Below are 17,029 nucleotides of genomic sequence, written 5' to 3' on the forward strand. Positions count from 1 at the left end.
CAATGTGAGACTTGAACTCATGAACCATGAGCTCACGACCTGAGCCAAAAACAAGAATGGGATGCCTAACTGACTGAGCCCCAAGGTGCCCCAAGTTGAACTAACTCCTGATACTTCATGCTGGAAGGACCACTAAAAATTACTAATCTCACTATACAAAGGAGAAAAGGAGAAAATTGCCTTTTCTCCGCCATATTTCTGGCGAATGAATTTCAAAGTATACTTGAATTAATCATTCCTATCATTTAAGGTTGGCAATGATATTTAGTTAAGTATTAATGAAGTTTTTACATTGAGATTTTATTTTCCAGTTGTTTCCACATTGGTCATACAGAATCCAAATGGGGTAAAAGAATAAGCCTCATTCCAACTCCACCTAATCAAATTTCCAAAATATGAAGACAACTTTCTTGGGTTTTCTTATCCTTAAGGCCACTAATCTCTCTAATAATTTCACAATTAATTGTTCTTTTTTTTCTTTATTTTTTTAAAAAAATTAATTTTTTTATTTATTTTTGAGACAGAGAGACAGAGCATGAGCAGGGGAGGGGCAGAGAGAGAGGGAGACACAGAATCCAAAGCAGACTCCAGGCTCTGAGCTGTCAGTACAGAGCCTGATGTGGGGCTTGAACTCACGGATTGTAAGATCATGACCCGAGCTGAAGTTGGACGCTTAACCGACTGAGCTACCTAGGTGCCCCACAATTATTTTTTTCTTATTTTTGACTTTGCCCCTTTAACATTCACCTCAACTACAGCTCAGCCACATTTTTTTTTTTTAAGTATGGTTTCTAGAACTAGGCACAAAACTCTAAAATTGAGTTCCTCAGCCTGTGACAAGGGTAATTTTTACTTCAATTGAATTAGCTCCTAAAATTCTATTAATACAGACTAAGAATATGTTGGCCCTTGAAAGGGCTTCATTAAAATGTTGAAACATTAAATACAAAAATTAACATAAATCCCAAATTATTTGACATTTACTACAATTTAGTGTATTTCTCCAATTATATTCTTGAGTAGTTTTTGACAATTCTATGTGGAATCCCTGAAAACTGGAGTCCTTCTTGGGGTTAATGACTTTACTTTTCTGGAGTAAACATAAGCATGCTCAGAGAAGCTAAATTTATTTCATAATGGTATTAAGTGCAATAGAAAGATTATATGTTAAGTGGCCTCACGGTTTTTTAAAAAGTAAAATCATATTACATATATTTTCTATATATTCTTCAAGTAGAAATTTATGTGATATAATATTTTAAATTCATTTTTAAAGTATACTTTAAAGACTCTGAGCTGCTGAGATTTCCCTTTCTCCACTACATTTCTAGCTAATGGCTTCCAACCCATTTTTGATTAAGTAAATGCCAGAGTAAAACCAGATCAAATCAAAGCAAACCAAACAATGCAATGTGGCAGATACTTGAATTAATAAAATCTTCACGAGGATTAACTGTTCTCTGTTATATTTTTTATTGAAATGTTTAATGGTAGGATTTTACAAGAGACAAAATAAAAAAAAAAAACAACAAATAATGCTATTAAACTAACTCCATTTCCGGTTTTTGAAAACAGAGATATTTTCTATATTGATGAAGCTAAAATCAATCCAGGAAAATGTAATTATGTGACTTAAAGGTCTTTCAATTAGGTTGTATTATAAACCAGTGAAATTTGAGTAGAGTTTTTTTTTTTTTTTTATTCTAATGGGAATATCGATCTCTAGACTTTTAAGACTTATAGTGGTCAGTTAATATTTTTATAATTAGTCTTTTTGAAACCAAAATAAAAACAAGGGCATTCTTTGTGATCTTTTTAATGTACTAGTAATTTATGTGAACTAGATCTATCAATATATTTATAAAAATTTTAGATTGTTCTTGAAATTGTAATAAGTTACACAAGATTATTCTATATGAATATAGGAGATAGTACTTACTGGAGAAACACTACTGGAACTGGCCCTTTAGATTTCATATTGTATAATAACACCTGACCATGGTGTTCCCTACATGGTAGCTGGGTGCCCCTAGATCAGGGATGTGTGGCCTACAGTGTTTTAAAGATGGCTTTAACTTTGGGCTCTTGAAAACAGTAAAATGAATGAAAAAAGAATATTCAAAAACCAGAAGTAAAATATACTAGTAAAATATTCCTATAACAAGACACCTATAAATATAGCCATATCACACATGCAATATTGCTAACTTTTTATCCCCTCTTTTTTTCAGAATGGAGGCATGCAGTGAGCATCTCACTCTTGCTGCAGCTACTTTCTTTGACTGGAGCCACTCTACTCCCCTGTTGCTCCCCTTCCTTTGTGAATCAGACTATGGAGTAGAAAATAGTTGGTTCAGGCCACTACTAGCCTTGTGTACATGGGCAAGTCATACAAATCCCATGACCATCTGTATTTTCCCCCCAGAAAACAAATGTGCAGTCATGCCTGTCTTAAAGGGTTCGTGACTATGTTCATAAAATGCTTCCACTGGATGTGAATTTTAGGAATCAAGGACTATGTTTTAATCAACATTTCATGCAGTACAATGCCTGGCACATGTTGATACAGAGTAAGTAGTATTCTTACATGATGTTGCACATTGTAGGAAGGGTGGCATGCTGAGGTATTCTGTGTTTCATGGGGTTCAGATATGGCTTTTGAAGGAAAAAGTGATTAATCATTGTGTTGGCATGTGTCTACAGGACTGATCCATTTACCTAAAAAAGTTGGGGACAAAGGCTATCCTTCAGACATTTCAAAAAGTAAGTTTTAGAGGTGAATAGAGAATAATCCCTTTGAAGAGAAGAGTCAACACAATCAGATCATTCCAGATATATTAGTTGATAAACACCAAGGAAGATCATGTTATAATTCTCCTATTGCCTAAACCTAAGAGATAGATTTCAAGTTCGAAAATAATAGCCTCAATAAAATGAAAAGTGTAGGAATGATACTAAGAGAGAGATCCCACAGATTAGCTTCCTCAACATTTGTAACTGCTGTCATCAGCACCTACACACTGAATAAAGGAAATGAATTATATATATTCAGGGTGGTTTCTCCCTCTGGGTGCTCCTTAGGATGCTCTAATTGGAAGCCTAGTAAGGGGTGCAGCAGGGGACCCCTTGGAAAGCACTCATATGTGTTCCTTGCTGCAGGGAGACACAGAGGACTGAAGCATGACTCACACTAGACAGAGCAGAAACAACTGTGTACAAGTTCTGTCTCCAACAGGGCCACACAGAGGGCCAAGGACCATGGAATAAGTCCTCATGAGCAACCCTCTTGAGTTGACAGGAGGATGCAGGCCATGAAAGCTGAACAAGGCTAGCGATGGGCCACCAGATGTCCAGGGGCATAAAGTGGATAAACACAGAAACATAATGTATTGACTGGTTTCCAAAGACAGCTTAAAACAAACAAATAAGCAAGCAAAATCCTACTTCATATTCTTTCCATTCTTATGCATGTGACCTTATAATCCTTTCTCACCATGAGTAACAAAACTCAAACTGAATATTGAGCAAACAAGCCAGCTAATTCTCAATTCTAATCTTCTAGAAATTCAAAGAGAGAAAAATTCAATATAGAATTTAACAATTGCATTGTTATCTGAAATTGAAATATATATATATATACATATATATAAATATATATATAAATACATATATATATACATATATATAAATATATATATAAATACATACATATATATATATATATATATATATATATATATATATATGTAAATCTTTGGAAAGTAGATCTATTTTGGTCTGATCCTGAAGGAAGCTGAGAGGAAAATTTTAAAACATTCTCATCAATCTTGATTTGTCTCATGCTGTGATCCTGATATTTATTCTAATAATACTTACAGAAATATTATTCTCTAATGTCTTGCCTGCTTGTGTTTAAAGAAATATATAGAAATATATAGAATATATATAGGATATATGTAGAAATATATAGAATATAGAATATATATAGAATATATATAGAAATATATAGAAAACAAAGACATACTATTAAAATATAAAGAAAAATATGAGATCAGACATGTTTTCTTGTGAATGCCCATAACAGTGTTGAATTCCTTACAGAGTTTTCTGGCATTAATCAAGGACATTCATTATTTGTCACTCTGGGTCACACAGCTTATGTAAGACTGCTTTGTTGAAGTCTTTTTTCTTTCAAGCGTATAAAAGTATCAGGTACCTCAAATTCCAAGAGTGATGTCATACTGGGAAAATGCATAACTTTATAAATGAAGCGTGACACTACCGAATTCTGATCATCTTACACGAAAGTGGAAATCTTTCCTTAATGAAATCATCAAGATTTGTGGAAGAGTGATGGGGTTACCTCATTCTTCCCTCACTTTCTCAGGCATCCTTCACTTTCCAAAGGCTCAGATTATGAACTGGAGATAACGTGTGCACTCATGCTTACCACAGGTCTATGAACATCCCAGAATGCTCTCTCTTGGCTATCGAGGATCTTCCTTTCAATCTTGTCTCTCTTCTTGTCCACTCTGTCAACATGGTAACAATGGATAGTAAGTGATATTAATTGTAGCACCTCTCTGGACAAAAGGCCGCAACTTGAACAAGTTTTCCAAAAGACTCACAAGGACTCACTTTGCTTGTGCTTCTGCTTGCATGAAAATGAACTCCCACTTCCGGGCAAATGCTCTCTGCAGCCTGGCCAGGCTCTCCTGAAAAATACATCACAGGTGAAGACTTTCTGGTGCTCATGATCACTACTCCCTTCTCATTTATCTACCGTATGAATTTGTCAAGAAAATATAGTCTCTAAAGTAGTAAGTGTACTCCAGTTATGAATGATGAGTCATGCTCACTGAATATAACTCATCCTCATATTAACAGAGGAAACAGGGAAACCTATCACAAATATTTATGAATAATTGACTTGAGAGAATACAAGCAAACATCTAAAATACTAAAATTACTTTGTATATAAAAAGTGCTCAGTACTAACCTATTGGAGTTTTCTGTGCCCATTTTAGTGAGGAACAGAAAAGCAATACATTTTTACTATTGATTCAGTCAATCCATCCAGTTCCTGACAAGAATGTAAACCCTCAGAAGACTACTACCATTTCTAGTCAGTGTTTCAAAGTCAGTAAATCACAACATAGCAATTGTTGGAACAAATTACATCAGATTAATTTTACCTGCTGATGGTGACCAACCTGAAGGTTCCGCAAAAACCATTTACCCAAAGTGAATGTTCTTTACTTCTCTAAGTTTGGATGTCTTTACTATATGCAGGACACATCTCACATTTTCACACTTGAGTTTAGCAAGTAAGACATACTCCTCCCTTCTCTCATGAATTTGTGTGTGTAGAAGTTCACCATCTCCAAGGAAGCAAGCAAGTCAGGGATTTGGGCCATTATGATGCTCGATCCCTGGGAATCTGGTCCTTAAAATCCAGGCATGTAGAAAGTCAACAGAATTCCCAGAAATGACCATAGGCCTTATTCCTGTTCGTTTTATGACATTCTTTGCCAGAAAGTCCTTAGTACTTACAGCTTCATAGTCAGCTAGTTCCAGCCTTGCCTTGTTTTGCATTGTTCTCTTGCAGAGATAAACCGCTAAAAGGAAAAAAAAAAAATTAATTACATCTTCCCTGCTTGTTAACATGAAGGCACTTACTGAAAATAAAAGATAGTGTTATAAATCAAGACATCTCGGTCTTTGCCAATTTTTTCCACTCATCATTTTCAATGATTTATCTTTTTTGACAAAAATAAAGAAGGTATGATATTTTTACTGAAATTCAAACATAATGGTATTTATAAGAAAAAAGATGTTCATGGGGAGTGGCTCAGTTGGTTAAGTGTCCGACTTCAACTCAAGTCATGGTGTCATGGTTCATGGGTTCAAGCCCCATGTTGGGTTCTGTGCTGACAGCTCAGAGTCTGGAGCCTGCTTTGGATCTATGTCTCCCTCTTTCTCTGCCCCTCCCCTGCTCACACTCTGTTTCTCTCTCAAAAATAAATAATAAACATAAAAAAATTTAAATTCATTCAAAAGACATAGGGTATCAGAATGGATAAAAAAACAAGACCCATCTATTTGCTGTCTAAAAGAGACTCATTTTAGACCTGAGGACACTTTCAGATTGAAAGTGAGGGGATGGAGAACAATATATTATGCTCCTGGAAGTCAAAAGAAAGCTTGAATAGCCATACTTATATCAGACAAACTAGACTTTAAATTAAAGGTTGTAACAAGAGTTGAAGAAGGGCATTATATAATAATTACAGGGTCTATCCATCAGGAAGTGCTAACAATTATAAATGTCTATGCACTGAATTCGGAAGCACCCCAATATTTAAAACAAACACAAACACAAGCAATCTTATCCATAAGAATGTGATAATTGCAGGGACTTTAGTAATCCACTTACAACAATGGATAGATCATCTAGACAGAGAATCAGTAAAGAAACAATGGCCCTGAATGATACATTGGACTAGATGGACTTGACAGATATATTTAGAACGCTACATCCCAAAGCAGCAGAATGCACTTTCTTCTCGAGTGCATATGGAACATTCTCCAAGATAGATCACGTACTGGGTCACAAAACAGTCCTCAATAAATATAAAAGAACTGAGACCATACCATGCACACTTACAGATCACAATGCTATGAAGATTGAAATCAACCACAGGAAAAAGTCTGGAAAACCTCCAAAAGCATGGAGGTTAAAGAACATCCCACTAAATAACTAATGGGTCAACCAGACAAGTAGAGAAGAAATTAAAAGACATATGGAAACAAATGAAAATACAACAATCCAAACCCTCTGGGATGCAGCAAAGGCAGTCCTAAGAGGAAAATACATTGCAATCCAGGCCTATCTCAAGAAACAAGAAAAATCCCCAATACAAAATCTAACAGCACTCCTAAAGGAACTAGAAGCAGAAGAGCAAAGAAACCCCAAACCCAGCAGACGAAGAGAAATAAAGATCAGAGCAGAAATAAATAATATAGAATCCAAAAACAAACAAACAGAAAAACAGATCAATAAAGCAAAGAGTTGGTTTTTTGAAAAACTAAACAAAATTGATAAACCTCTAGCCAGGCTTCTCAAAAAGAAAAGGGAAAGGACCCAAAAAGATAAAATCACAAATGAAAATGGATTTATTACAACCAATCCCTCATAAATACAAGCAATTATCAAGGAATACTATGAAAAATTATATGCCAAAAAACTGGACAACCTGGAAGAAATGGACAAATTCCTAAACAACCACACACTACCAAAAGTCAAACAGGAAGAAATAGAAAATTTGAACAGACCCATAACTAATGAAGAAATTGAATCAGTCATCAAAAATCTCCCAACAAATAAGAGTCCTGGACCAGATGGCTTCCTTGGGGATTTCTACTAGACATTTAAAGGAGAGTTAATACCTATCCTTCTCAAGCTGTTTCAAAAAATAGAAATGGAAGGAAAACCTCCAGAATCATTCTATGAAGTCAGCATTACTTTGATTCCCAAAGCAGACAGAAACCCAACCAAAAAAAAAAAAACCCAAAAAAACAAAAAAACAAAAAAAAAGGCCAATATCCCTGATGAATATGGATGCAAAAATTCTCAACAAGACACTAGTGAATCGAATTCAACAGCATATAAAAAGAATTATTCACCATGATCTAGTGGGATTCACTCCTGGGCTGCAGGGCTGGTTCAATATTTGCAAATCAATCAATGTGATACACCACATTAATAAAAGATAAGAACCATATGATCCTGTCGATAGATGCAGAAAAAGTATTTGACAAAATACAGCATCCTTTCTTGATGAAAACCCTCAAGAAGGTCAGGATAGAAGGAACATACTTAAACATCATAGAAGCCATTTATGAAAAGCTCATAGCTAATACCATCCTCAATGGGGAAAACTGAAAGCTTTCTCCCTGCAATCAGGAACACGACAGGGATGTCCACTCTCACCACTGTTGTTTAACATAGTGCTGGAAGTCCTAGAATCAGTAATCAGACAACAAAAGGAAATCAAAAGCATCAAAAGTGGCAAAGATGAAGTCAAACTTTCACTTTTTGCAGACGACATGATATTATACATGGAAAACCCGAAAGACTCCACCAAAAGTCTGCTAGAACTGATACTTGAATTTAGCATAGTCTCAGGGTACAATTAATGTACACAAACCGGCTGCATTTTTATACACCAGTAATGAAGCAACAGAAAGAGAAATAAAGAAACAGATCTCCTTCACAAATGCACCAAGAACCATAAAATACCTAGGAATAAACCTAACCAAAGATGTAAAAGATCTATATACTGAAAACTATAGAAAGCTCATGAAGGAAATTGAAGAAGATACAAAGAAATGGGAAAACATCCCATGCTCATGGATTGGAAGAATAAATATTGTTAAAATGTCAATACTACCCAAAGCAATCTACACATTCAATGCAATCCCAATTAAAATTGCACCCGCATTCTTCTCAAAGCTACAACAAAGAATCCTAAAATTTGTATGGAACCACAAAAGGCCCTGAATAGCCCAAGTAATATTGAAGAAGAAAACCAAAGCAGGAGGCATCACAATCCCAGACTTTAGCCTCTACTACAAAGCTGTAATCATCAAAACAGTATGCGATTGGCACAAAAACAGACACATAGACCAAGGGAATAGAATAGAGAACCCAGAATGGGACCCACAAATGTATGGCTGACTAATCTTTGACAAAGCAAGAAAGTACCCAATGGAAAAAAGACAGTCTCTTTAACAAATGGTGCTGGGAGAACTGGACAGCAATATGCAGAAGAATGAAACTAGACCACTTTCTTACACCATTCACAAAAAATAAACTCAAAATGGAGGAAGGACTTGAATGCGAGACAGGAAACCATCAAAACCCTAGAGGACAAAGCAGGAAAAAACCTCTCTGACCTCAGCTGCAGCAATTTCTTACTCGACACATCTCCAAAGGCAAGGGAATTAAAAGCAAAAATGAACTATTGGGACCTCATCAAAATAAAAAGTTTCTGCACTGCAAAGGAAACAATGTACAAAACTAAAAGGCAACCGACAGAATGGAAAAAGATATTTGCAAATGACATAATGGATAAAGGGCTAGTATCTAAAATCTATAAAGAACTCACCAAACTCCACACTTGAAAAACAAATAATCCAGTGAAGAAATGGGCAGAAGTCACGAATAGACACTTTTCCAAAGCACACATCCAGATGGCCAACAGACACATGAAAAGTTGCTCAACATCACTCATCACCAGGGAAATACAAATCAAAACCACACTGAGATACCACCTCACACTGGTCAGAGTAGCTAAAATGAACAAATCAGGAGACTATAGATGCTGGAGAGGATGTGGAGAAACGGGAACCCTCTTGCACTGTTGGTGGGAATGCAAACTGGTGCAGCCACTCTGGAAAACAGTGTGGAGGTTCTTTAAAAAATTAAAAATAGAACTACCCTATGATCCAGCAATAGCACTGCTAGGGATTTACCCAAGGGATATGGGACTGCTGACGCATAGGGGCACATGTACTCCGATGTTAATAGCAGTCCTTTCAACAGTAGCCAAATTATGGAAAGAGCCTAAATGTCCAGCAACTGATGAATGCATAAGGAAGATGTGGTTTGTATATATAATGGAATACTACTTGGCAATGAGAAAGAATAAAATCTGGCCATTTGCAGCAACGTGGATGGAACTGGAGGGTATTATGCTAAGTGAAATAAGTCAGGCAGAGAGAGACAGATACCATATGTTTTCACTCATATGTGGATCCTGAGAAACTTAACAGAAGACCATGGGGGATGGGAAGGGGGAAAAAGAGTTACAGAGAGGGAGGGAGGCAAACCATAAGAGACTCTTGGATACTGAGAACAAACTGAGGGTTGATGGGGGTTGGGGGAGAAGGGAAAGTGGGTGATGGGCAGGGAGGAGGGCACTTGTTGGGAATGAGCACTGGGTATTTTATGGAAACCAATTTGACAATGAATTATATTTTTAAAAATTAAAAAAAGGAAAAAATATATGTTTAGAAATTATTTTTATTAAATAAGAGGGAAAATAAAGCCTTTTATTTTTTTTTCAACGTTTATTTATTTTTGGGACAGAGAGAGACAGAGCATGAACGGGGGAGGGGCAGAGAGAGAGGGAGACACAGAATCAGAAATAGGCTCCAGGCTCTGAGCCATCAGCCCAGAGCCCGACGCGGGGCCCGAACCCATGGACCGCGAGATCGTGACCTGGCTGAAGTCGGACGCTTAACCGACTGTGCCACCCAGGCGCCCCAATAAAGCCTTTTAAATAACACATCAAATGAGCTTAAACATCTAGAGACACACATAACACCATTTTTTTTAAAAGGAACTGCATGAAGAAGGAATCATTATTGGCACATTTGATTATTTCCATAATCTTCTGTCAACTGAAAGAATCTCTTATTGTAAACTGAAGGCTTCTTGGCATCTCCTTTACTACATTTCAGAATCATCAGCTGTTTTTCCACTAGGAGAGAGAAAGCTGTAACATCTTCCCTAACTACAATATGATGACTTTTTAATTCCATTTTTCTGAGGACTCCGTGTCCTTGCTGCCAGGGGAAGCCCACCTGGGCAACAGATTTACAGGATGGGTGCCAGAGGGAGTGCGGAGGTCACAGCAGCTCTGTCATTGACAAATAATGTTCCTTAAGTTATTTCAGGATTATTAGCAACTCGTATGATACCATCAAGACAATCAGGGCCTTCTGGTACAGTCCTGATTTCCAGGACATTTTTTGCCATTTTCCATAACATATGATATTTGAATCTCATGAAATTCAAGATAAACTATATATATGGTAAGTGCTGAATAGATCTGCTGGATGAAGAGTGTAAATTTCACTTTTTTGTAAGGTTAGTTCTGGAGGTGCTTTTATCATTCCCACCATTGCGCTAAGCTATGGCACCCTCAGTTTTCGATAATGAAGTCCAGCTGATACCACTGAGGAAATTATCTTACACAGAAAATCTGAGATCTCTGCAAACAATGGTGTTGTGTCTTCAATTTCTGCTCTCTAAAGCTTCTTTTATGAAGGCCCAGGCAAAGGAGAAAGCCAACTACGGCCCAATGCTAACATTACTACAGACACGTAAGAACCCAGGAGGTGATTTGAGAGCATATATTTGTATAAGCAACCATGGGAATTTTATTTTTCCATTAGTATTACTAGTAGTAGTAATTTTCAAAATTTCTAATTCTCAAAATTAGTAAAAGACAACCTTCAAAAACAAAAATGACATGGTGCATTCATTTTCTAATTAGCCATAGTTCATGCTCACTCTTGAAGAAACTCTTACTGACAGGGCAGATTTTTTTTTATTTTTTATTTTTTTATTTTTTTAATGTGAAATTTATTGTCAAATTGGTTTCCATACAACACCCAGTGCTCATCCCAACAGGTGCCCTCCTCAATACACTGATCTTAACAAAATATCTAACATGTTCGCAGCAGCTGGTAAAAGAGATTGTAGTGTATGTGCAATACCCCTGAGAATGTCTCTTCTTGAGAGAAAGACAAAACTCTTCCTAAATATCTAAATTAAATAATTTCAGATTTCCCATAGAATTACCTTTAACCAAATTTCAAGCCTGAACTACAAGCTCCATGGGTTTGTCCTCCTGCACCAGCCTCCACTTGCTTCATTTATTCCGGTCATCTAATCTTTGCTCTTTTCAAAATCAGACCCCCTCTGGGAAACCTATTTCTACCCTCATTAGGTAAACTAATAAATAAAAGCAGGAGCAAGGTGATTTTTTTAGATGCCTGTTCACTAAGAAGTTATGCATCCTTTAATATAGTTGTCCTTCAATGCAGTTTTCTTTAATTCTCTAGGAAACAAAGTGGAGGCGTGGACAGGCAGAACCAGGTAAATAGTAGTTGTTCCACATGTATTTGTTAAATAGGGTCTTTTCCAAAGGAGTTATTTGGAAGTCAAATCTAAAGTGATTTCTACTAGTCTTTTTTTGTAAAAAGGAAGAAGGAAAAAGTCTGGGTTAGCAAGTAGGGAACATTCTGGATACCGTTAAAGATACTGCAAATACAGTTGGGACTGAAAGGGCCCAAACCTCACTGAACTAGTCTAGATACAGGACAGTATGTGGACAGGTAGAGATGATCCTTCCATTCTTCATCAGAAGAGGGTGTCAGCGTTGAACACGATGCAGATGAGAAGGGGTGTCTTAGAAGAAAGAGGGTTTCAATTCTTATTTACAGTTTATTGAAGATTTTAAAAATGAGAGTAGTTACGCGTCATCAAAACTATGGCTCAGGTCAAGTGTTTTCGTACTAACCCTTTATCATTTAGGGCACCAGAGTGCTCCAGAGGATACTATATATGGACATAGGCCCAAGTGCAAGTATGAATATTCCTTAACAGAACCCTTGAGTTTTTTTCTGCAGTGCCAACATATTGAAAACAACTTTAAAAAATCATTTCCTGGGTTATTTTTAAGTGTTTTCCATTATTGAGAATTTAATTTAAATTTCAAGTTTAAATATATCTCTCTGCAGTAATTTTCGACTAGAGAAGACAGTTTTGAGGACTTAGGCTCAAACAAACAAGAAATTTAATAGAAGGATATGCCACTAAGTGGAAGAAAGCTCGAGAAGGCTTCACGTACCACTTTGGCTAAAATGGCCATGTAGTAAATGCAAAGAATGTGGCCTGAATATGCCTTAGGTGTAAAAGTTTCTGGATCACACATCTACTGAACACAGAGTGAATGCTGGCATTAGTTTTTTCCATTTAATTTCATAAAGCTCTCCAAGGTGGAATACTCTGTTGAACAAAAACCAATGTCTATGACAAAAGCGTTCAGAGCTATATCACAGAGGTCTGTGAGAAAATCATGAAGGTACCAATATGTAAACATTAAAAGATCATAAGTATATAATATAATTCATGAAGACTAGAAATATAATGGCCACATACATATTTGAAAAATATCCAACTTGCAACCAAAGTCATACAAATGTAACATATACTGCCATAATGAAACTGTTTATCTTTTCAAGTTTATTTGTGTGAACAAATCCTTCCAAGTCCCTGAATGAAAACTCAAGCAGTATCTACACTCTTGCTTGTCACTCAGGTAATTCAGAGTCCCAACTTATAAACAAGAATGTCTATTCTGAGTAACTGTCAAACATTCATGTCTGGTTTCAAGCCTTGAGGTCCGCCCCTCTCCCCCAGGTTCTGTGAGTAAGAGAAGCATGATTGTCTTCTTTGTCTTCCTTGTTCTTCTGTGTCCCTGCCAAGTATTTCTGACCAGGGCTTCTAAGCCTTCTGGAGTTGGAGGATAAGGAGGAAGGGGAACAAAGGAACAAAGGAGGGTGCTGCCATTCATACTCGACTGATGCCAGTGTGGTGATCTAGTGTTGTCATTCTCTGGACTGGGCAGAGGTTTAAAGCTGATTATGTTTCTCACGTTACTTAGTAGGATGCTTTGGAGAAAACCCATCCCACCATTGCCGGGGATCTCTCACCTGTAGCCATTGTTGGGGCTGATCACTGCCACAGCCCTTGGACTGTACCTCTGGCCTCTCTCTCCAGTGTGTTTGCCTGTCCAGGCTGTTCCCTAGGACAGGACCATCTTTCACATACAGCTTAGATTACACATGCACTCTTTGCCACAGAACATAGCCACCTGCCTTTCAATTCCTCCATCCATAACAAGATAGCCTGTCCCTTGCCCTTTGTAATTCCAAGGCCTGGAATTCATGATCCATTGTGTCCCAGAAGTAGATGACTCCGGTCAAGTATTCTCAGAAACCCCTTGAAATCTTTGTCACTGGACTTGAGGTGAGGTGCATTCCCCATTCATTCCTCCCACTTGGGGCTGATGGGGCCAATGACTTCTGATGACCTAACGGCTACAAAACTAGTCTTTAAGCCAACATCTTATCCTTGAATACACTCAATGTGAGCTGACAGTAGCTAGTGTGACAATTTGTATGTCAGTGTAGCAGAGCACTTTCACACCTGGTCTTGATCCACTTAACACTTTGGCTGGATTTCCATTTTGTAACACCCAGTTACAAGAATCACTTTCCACTCATCAGAAGAGCAGAGATGTTACAGAGTGGCAATAACCCATTCTGGCCATAGAGCAGTGGAACAACACTGTGGGTGGGCATGTGAATAGCAAAGATGTCTTTGGGGAAAAGATTTTGACAATGAGTAACAAAGCCTTGAAACATTCACGGCCATTGTTCCCATACTTGCTCATCTGAGAATATAACCCAGGGAAACAGCAGGAAAAACAGCAGAGGTGTAAGCCTTCATGGCAAGGAATATAGGAACACAGTGGGGGCAATGAATTCATGCATTCAATGAAATGTTGTATTGTCATTAAAAATGATAAACCCAAAGGGGTGCCTAGGGGGCTTGGTCGGTTGAATGTCTGACTTTGGCTTAGGTCACGGTTTCATGGTTTGTGAGTTCGAGCCCTCCATCAGGTTCTCTGCTATCAGGGTAGAACCTGCCTCAGATCCTCTGTCCCCCCTCTCTCTCTGCCCTCCCCAGCTCATGTGAGCTTTCTCTCTCAAAAAATAAACATGAGGGGCGCCTGGGTGGCGCAGTCGGTTAAGCGTCCGACTTCAGCCAGGTCACGATCTCGCGGTCCGTGAGTTCGAGCCCCACGTCAGGCTCTGGGCTGATGGCTCAGAGCCTGGAGCCTGTTTCTGATTCTGTGTCTCCCTCTCTCTCTGCCCCTCCCCTGTTCATGCTCTGTCTCTCTCTGTCCCAAAAATAAATAAACGTTGAAAAAAAAAATTAAAAAAAAAATAAAATAAACATGAAAAAAAAAATGATACACTCAAACTGGTTAACTTCAAAGTTGAAATAATTTGATTTTTAAAGTCCTTATCTCTCATTGTAAAAGTTCAGACAATAAAGAAAAAAATATAAATATTAAAGAAAAAATCATTATAATCTCACTTCTGTCATTGTTTGGCACATATTCTGGATTTTTCCCTTCTATATACATCCACTAACATGCACATGAATATCTGTATTTATATCAAAAATCTGCATATATTTACATAATCTGCATATATTTACTTAAAACATTTTCAAACTTTACTACATATGTTGTCTTATTAACTTTTTTCTTTAATATTATATTGTGGCTAACTTCATATCAATAACTATTGTTTGGTAATATTCATAAAAATTATTTCATGACAATCCATTTATTATTTATTTAATGAGCCATTATTGTTGAACACTTGGATTATACCCTTTGTCTTGCATTATTTATTAATACTTCTGCAAACAAGTATGCATATACGTATACAAGTATGTATGGCTGTATATTTTTTAGGTATCTGCTAATTTCCTAAAGTACTATTGCTACATGAGGATGTGTGCACCTTTCAATGCACCTTTCAAGTCCTTTGATCTGTGGAACTAAATTCCATAGAGTTTAGGCATGAGTAAGTCTTCTTATACCCTCTCCAACTCTGGAGAGTCCATTTTCAGCCAAGCAACCAGAGTTATTCTGTTAAGACTTAATTCAGATTTCTGGGGCACCTGGGTGGCTCAGTCAGTTAGGCGTCCAACTTCAGCTTAGGTCATGATCTCAAGCACAGTTCTTGAGTTCAAGCCCCACATTGGGTTCTGTGCTAACAGCTCAGAGCCTGGAGTCTGCTTCAGATTCTGTGTCTCCCTCTCTCTCTGCCTCTCTCTCTCTCTCTCTCAAAAATAAATAAATATTTAAAAAAAGACTCAAATCCGATTTCACTTTATTTTAACTTCCCACTTTTCAACTACTTCCTATCTTATCTCATTTCAGGTAAAAACCAGAGTCCCTGCTCATCCATTACTTTATCCTGGGACCTTGTTTCCCTCTTCTCTGGCAGTACCTGTGTCCCCCTGGGCCCAAGCTCCTTATCTCCCTCCTCAGGGCTGAACTGCCATTTTCCCAGTGACACCTCTCCCCCTGCCCCCCCCCACCCCCCGCCCCAGCCCAACATCCTCTTCCACACAACTTTCCACCTCCTCACACACAACTTTTTTAAAATTTTTAAAAATGTTTATATGTTTTCAAGGGAAAGAGTGAGACAGAGCATGAGTGGGGGAGGGCCAGAGAGAGGGAGACACAGAATCTGAAGCAGGCTCCAGGCTCTGAGCTGTCAGCACAGAGCCTGACATGGGGCTCGGACCATGAACCCTGAGAACATGACCTGAGCCAAAGTTGGACGCCTAACTGACTGAGCCCCCCAGGCGCCCCCTCATACACAGCTTCTGTATCCATTTACATGAGTAGCTGAGGAGCTTACTCTCACCCCCTCCCACCTGCCCTGGAATGCCAGCTCTACAAGCACAGGGAGTTCTGCTGATTTTGTTCGTCCATGTGCCCCCTTGCCTAGAACATACTTGGCACATAGTAGATGCTCAGGACATACGTGTTGAGTAAAAACACCACTAAATATTTCCTGACCATTTGGGTGTCTTTTTTCTTTTGTGAATTAGCTATTCATGACTTTGCTAATTTTTCTCTCGGGGGATTTGATTTTTTCTTATTAGACTTAAGTCCTCTTTATACGTGAGCGATAGAAACTAATTTTTAGGTATATATGCAGGACATATATTTCCCCATGTTTTTTGAGAAGTTTAATAAATGATACAGATAATATTGAGCATACTTCAGCAAACATTGATTTACTTTTAAATTATATATATGTATGTGTGCGTATATATGTATATATACATGTATATATATGTATATATATATACACGCACACATATAGCATTCATAGGACATGTTCCACAATCTGCTTTTTTTACTCGACTTTACTGAGATTCACACAGTTTTCCATAGTTTGTATCTCTTACCCGCTCTCTTCTATCCTATGAATGCAGCACACATTGTTTAAGCCATACACCTATTATCAAATACTTGGATTGTTTTCCTTTTTTCTTTCTTCTCAGTTTTATTGGGAC

At 37.6% G+C, this 17,029-nt stretch overlaps 1 protein-coding gene across 10 annotated transcripts in view; it reads right to left on the bottom strand.

Moving 5' to 3' along the window:
- The window catches only part of RGS7 (regulator of G protein signaling 7), a 525,490-nt gene that overhangs the window by 83,928 nt on the left and 424,533 nt on the right, over positions 1-17,029 (bottom strand). For all 10 annotated transcript variants that reach the window (XM_045453091.1, XM_045453093.1, XM_045453096.1 and 7 more), the window contains 3 exons: positions 5,554-5,618; positions 4,639-4,715; positions 4,451-4,532 (listed from right to left, as the gene is read on the bottom strand). In XM_045453091.1, the coding sequence (XP_045309047.1) occupies positions 4,451-4,532; positions 4,639-4,715; positions 5,554-5,618 (224 nt within the window). The remainder of the gene's footprint in view (positions 1-4,450; positions 4,533-4,638; positions 4,716-5,553; positions 5,619-17,029) is intronic.

Source organism: Leopardus geoffroyi, chromosome C3 (assembly GCF_018350155.1).
Source record: "Leopardus geoffroyi isolate Oge1 chromosome C3, O.geoffroyi_Oge1_pat1.0, whole genome shotgun sequence".
In the NCBI taxonomy this organism is placed as follows: Eukaryota; Metazoa; Chordata; class Mammalia; order Carnivora; family Felidae; genus Leopardus; species Leopardus geoffroyi.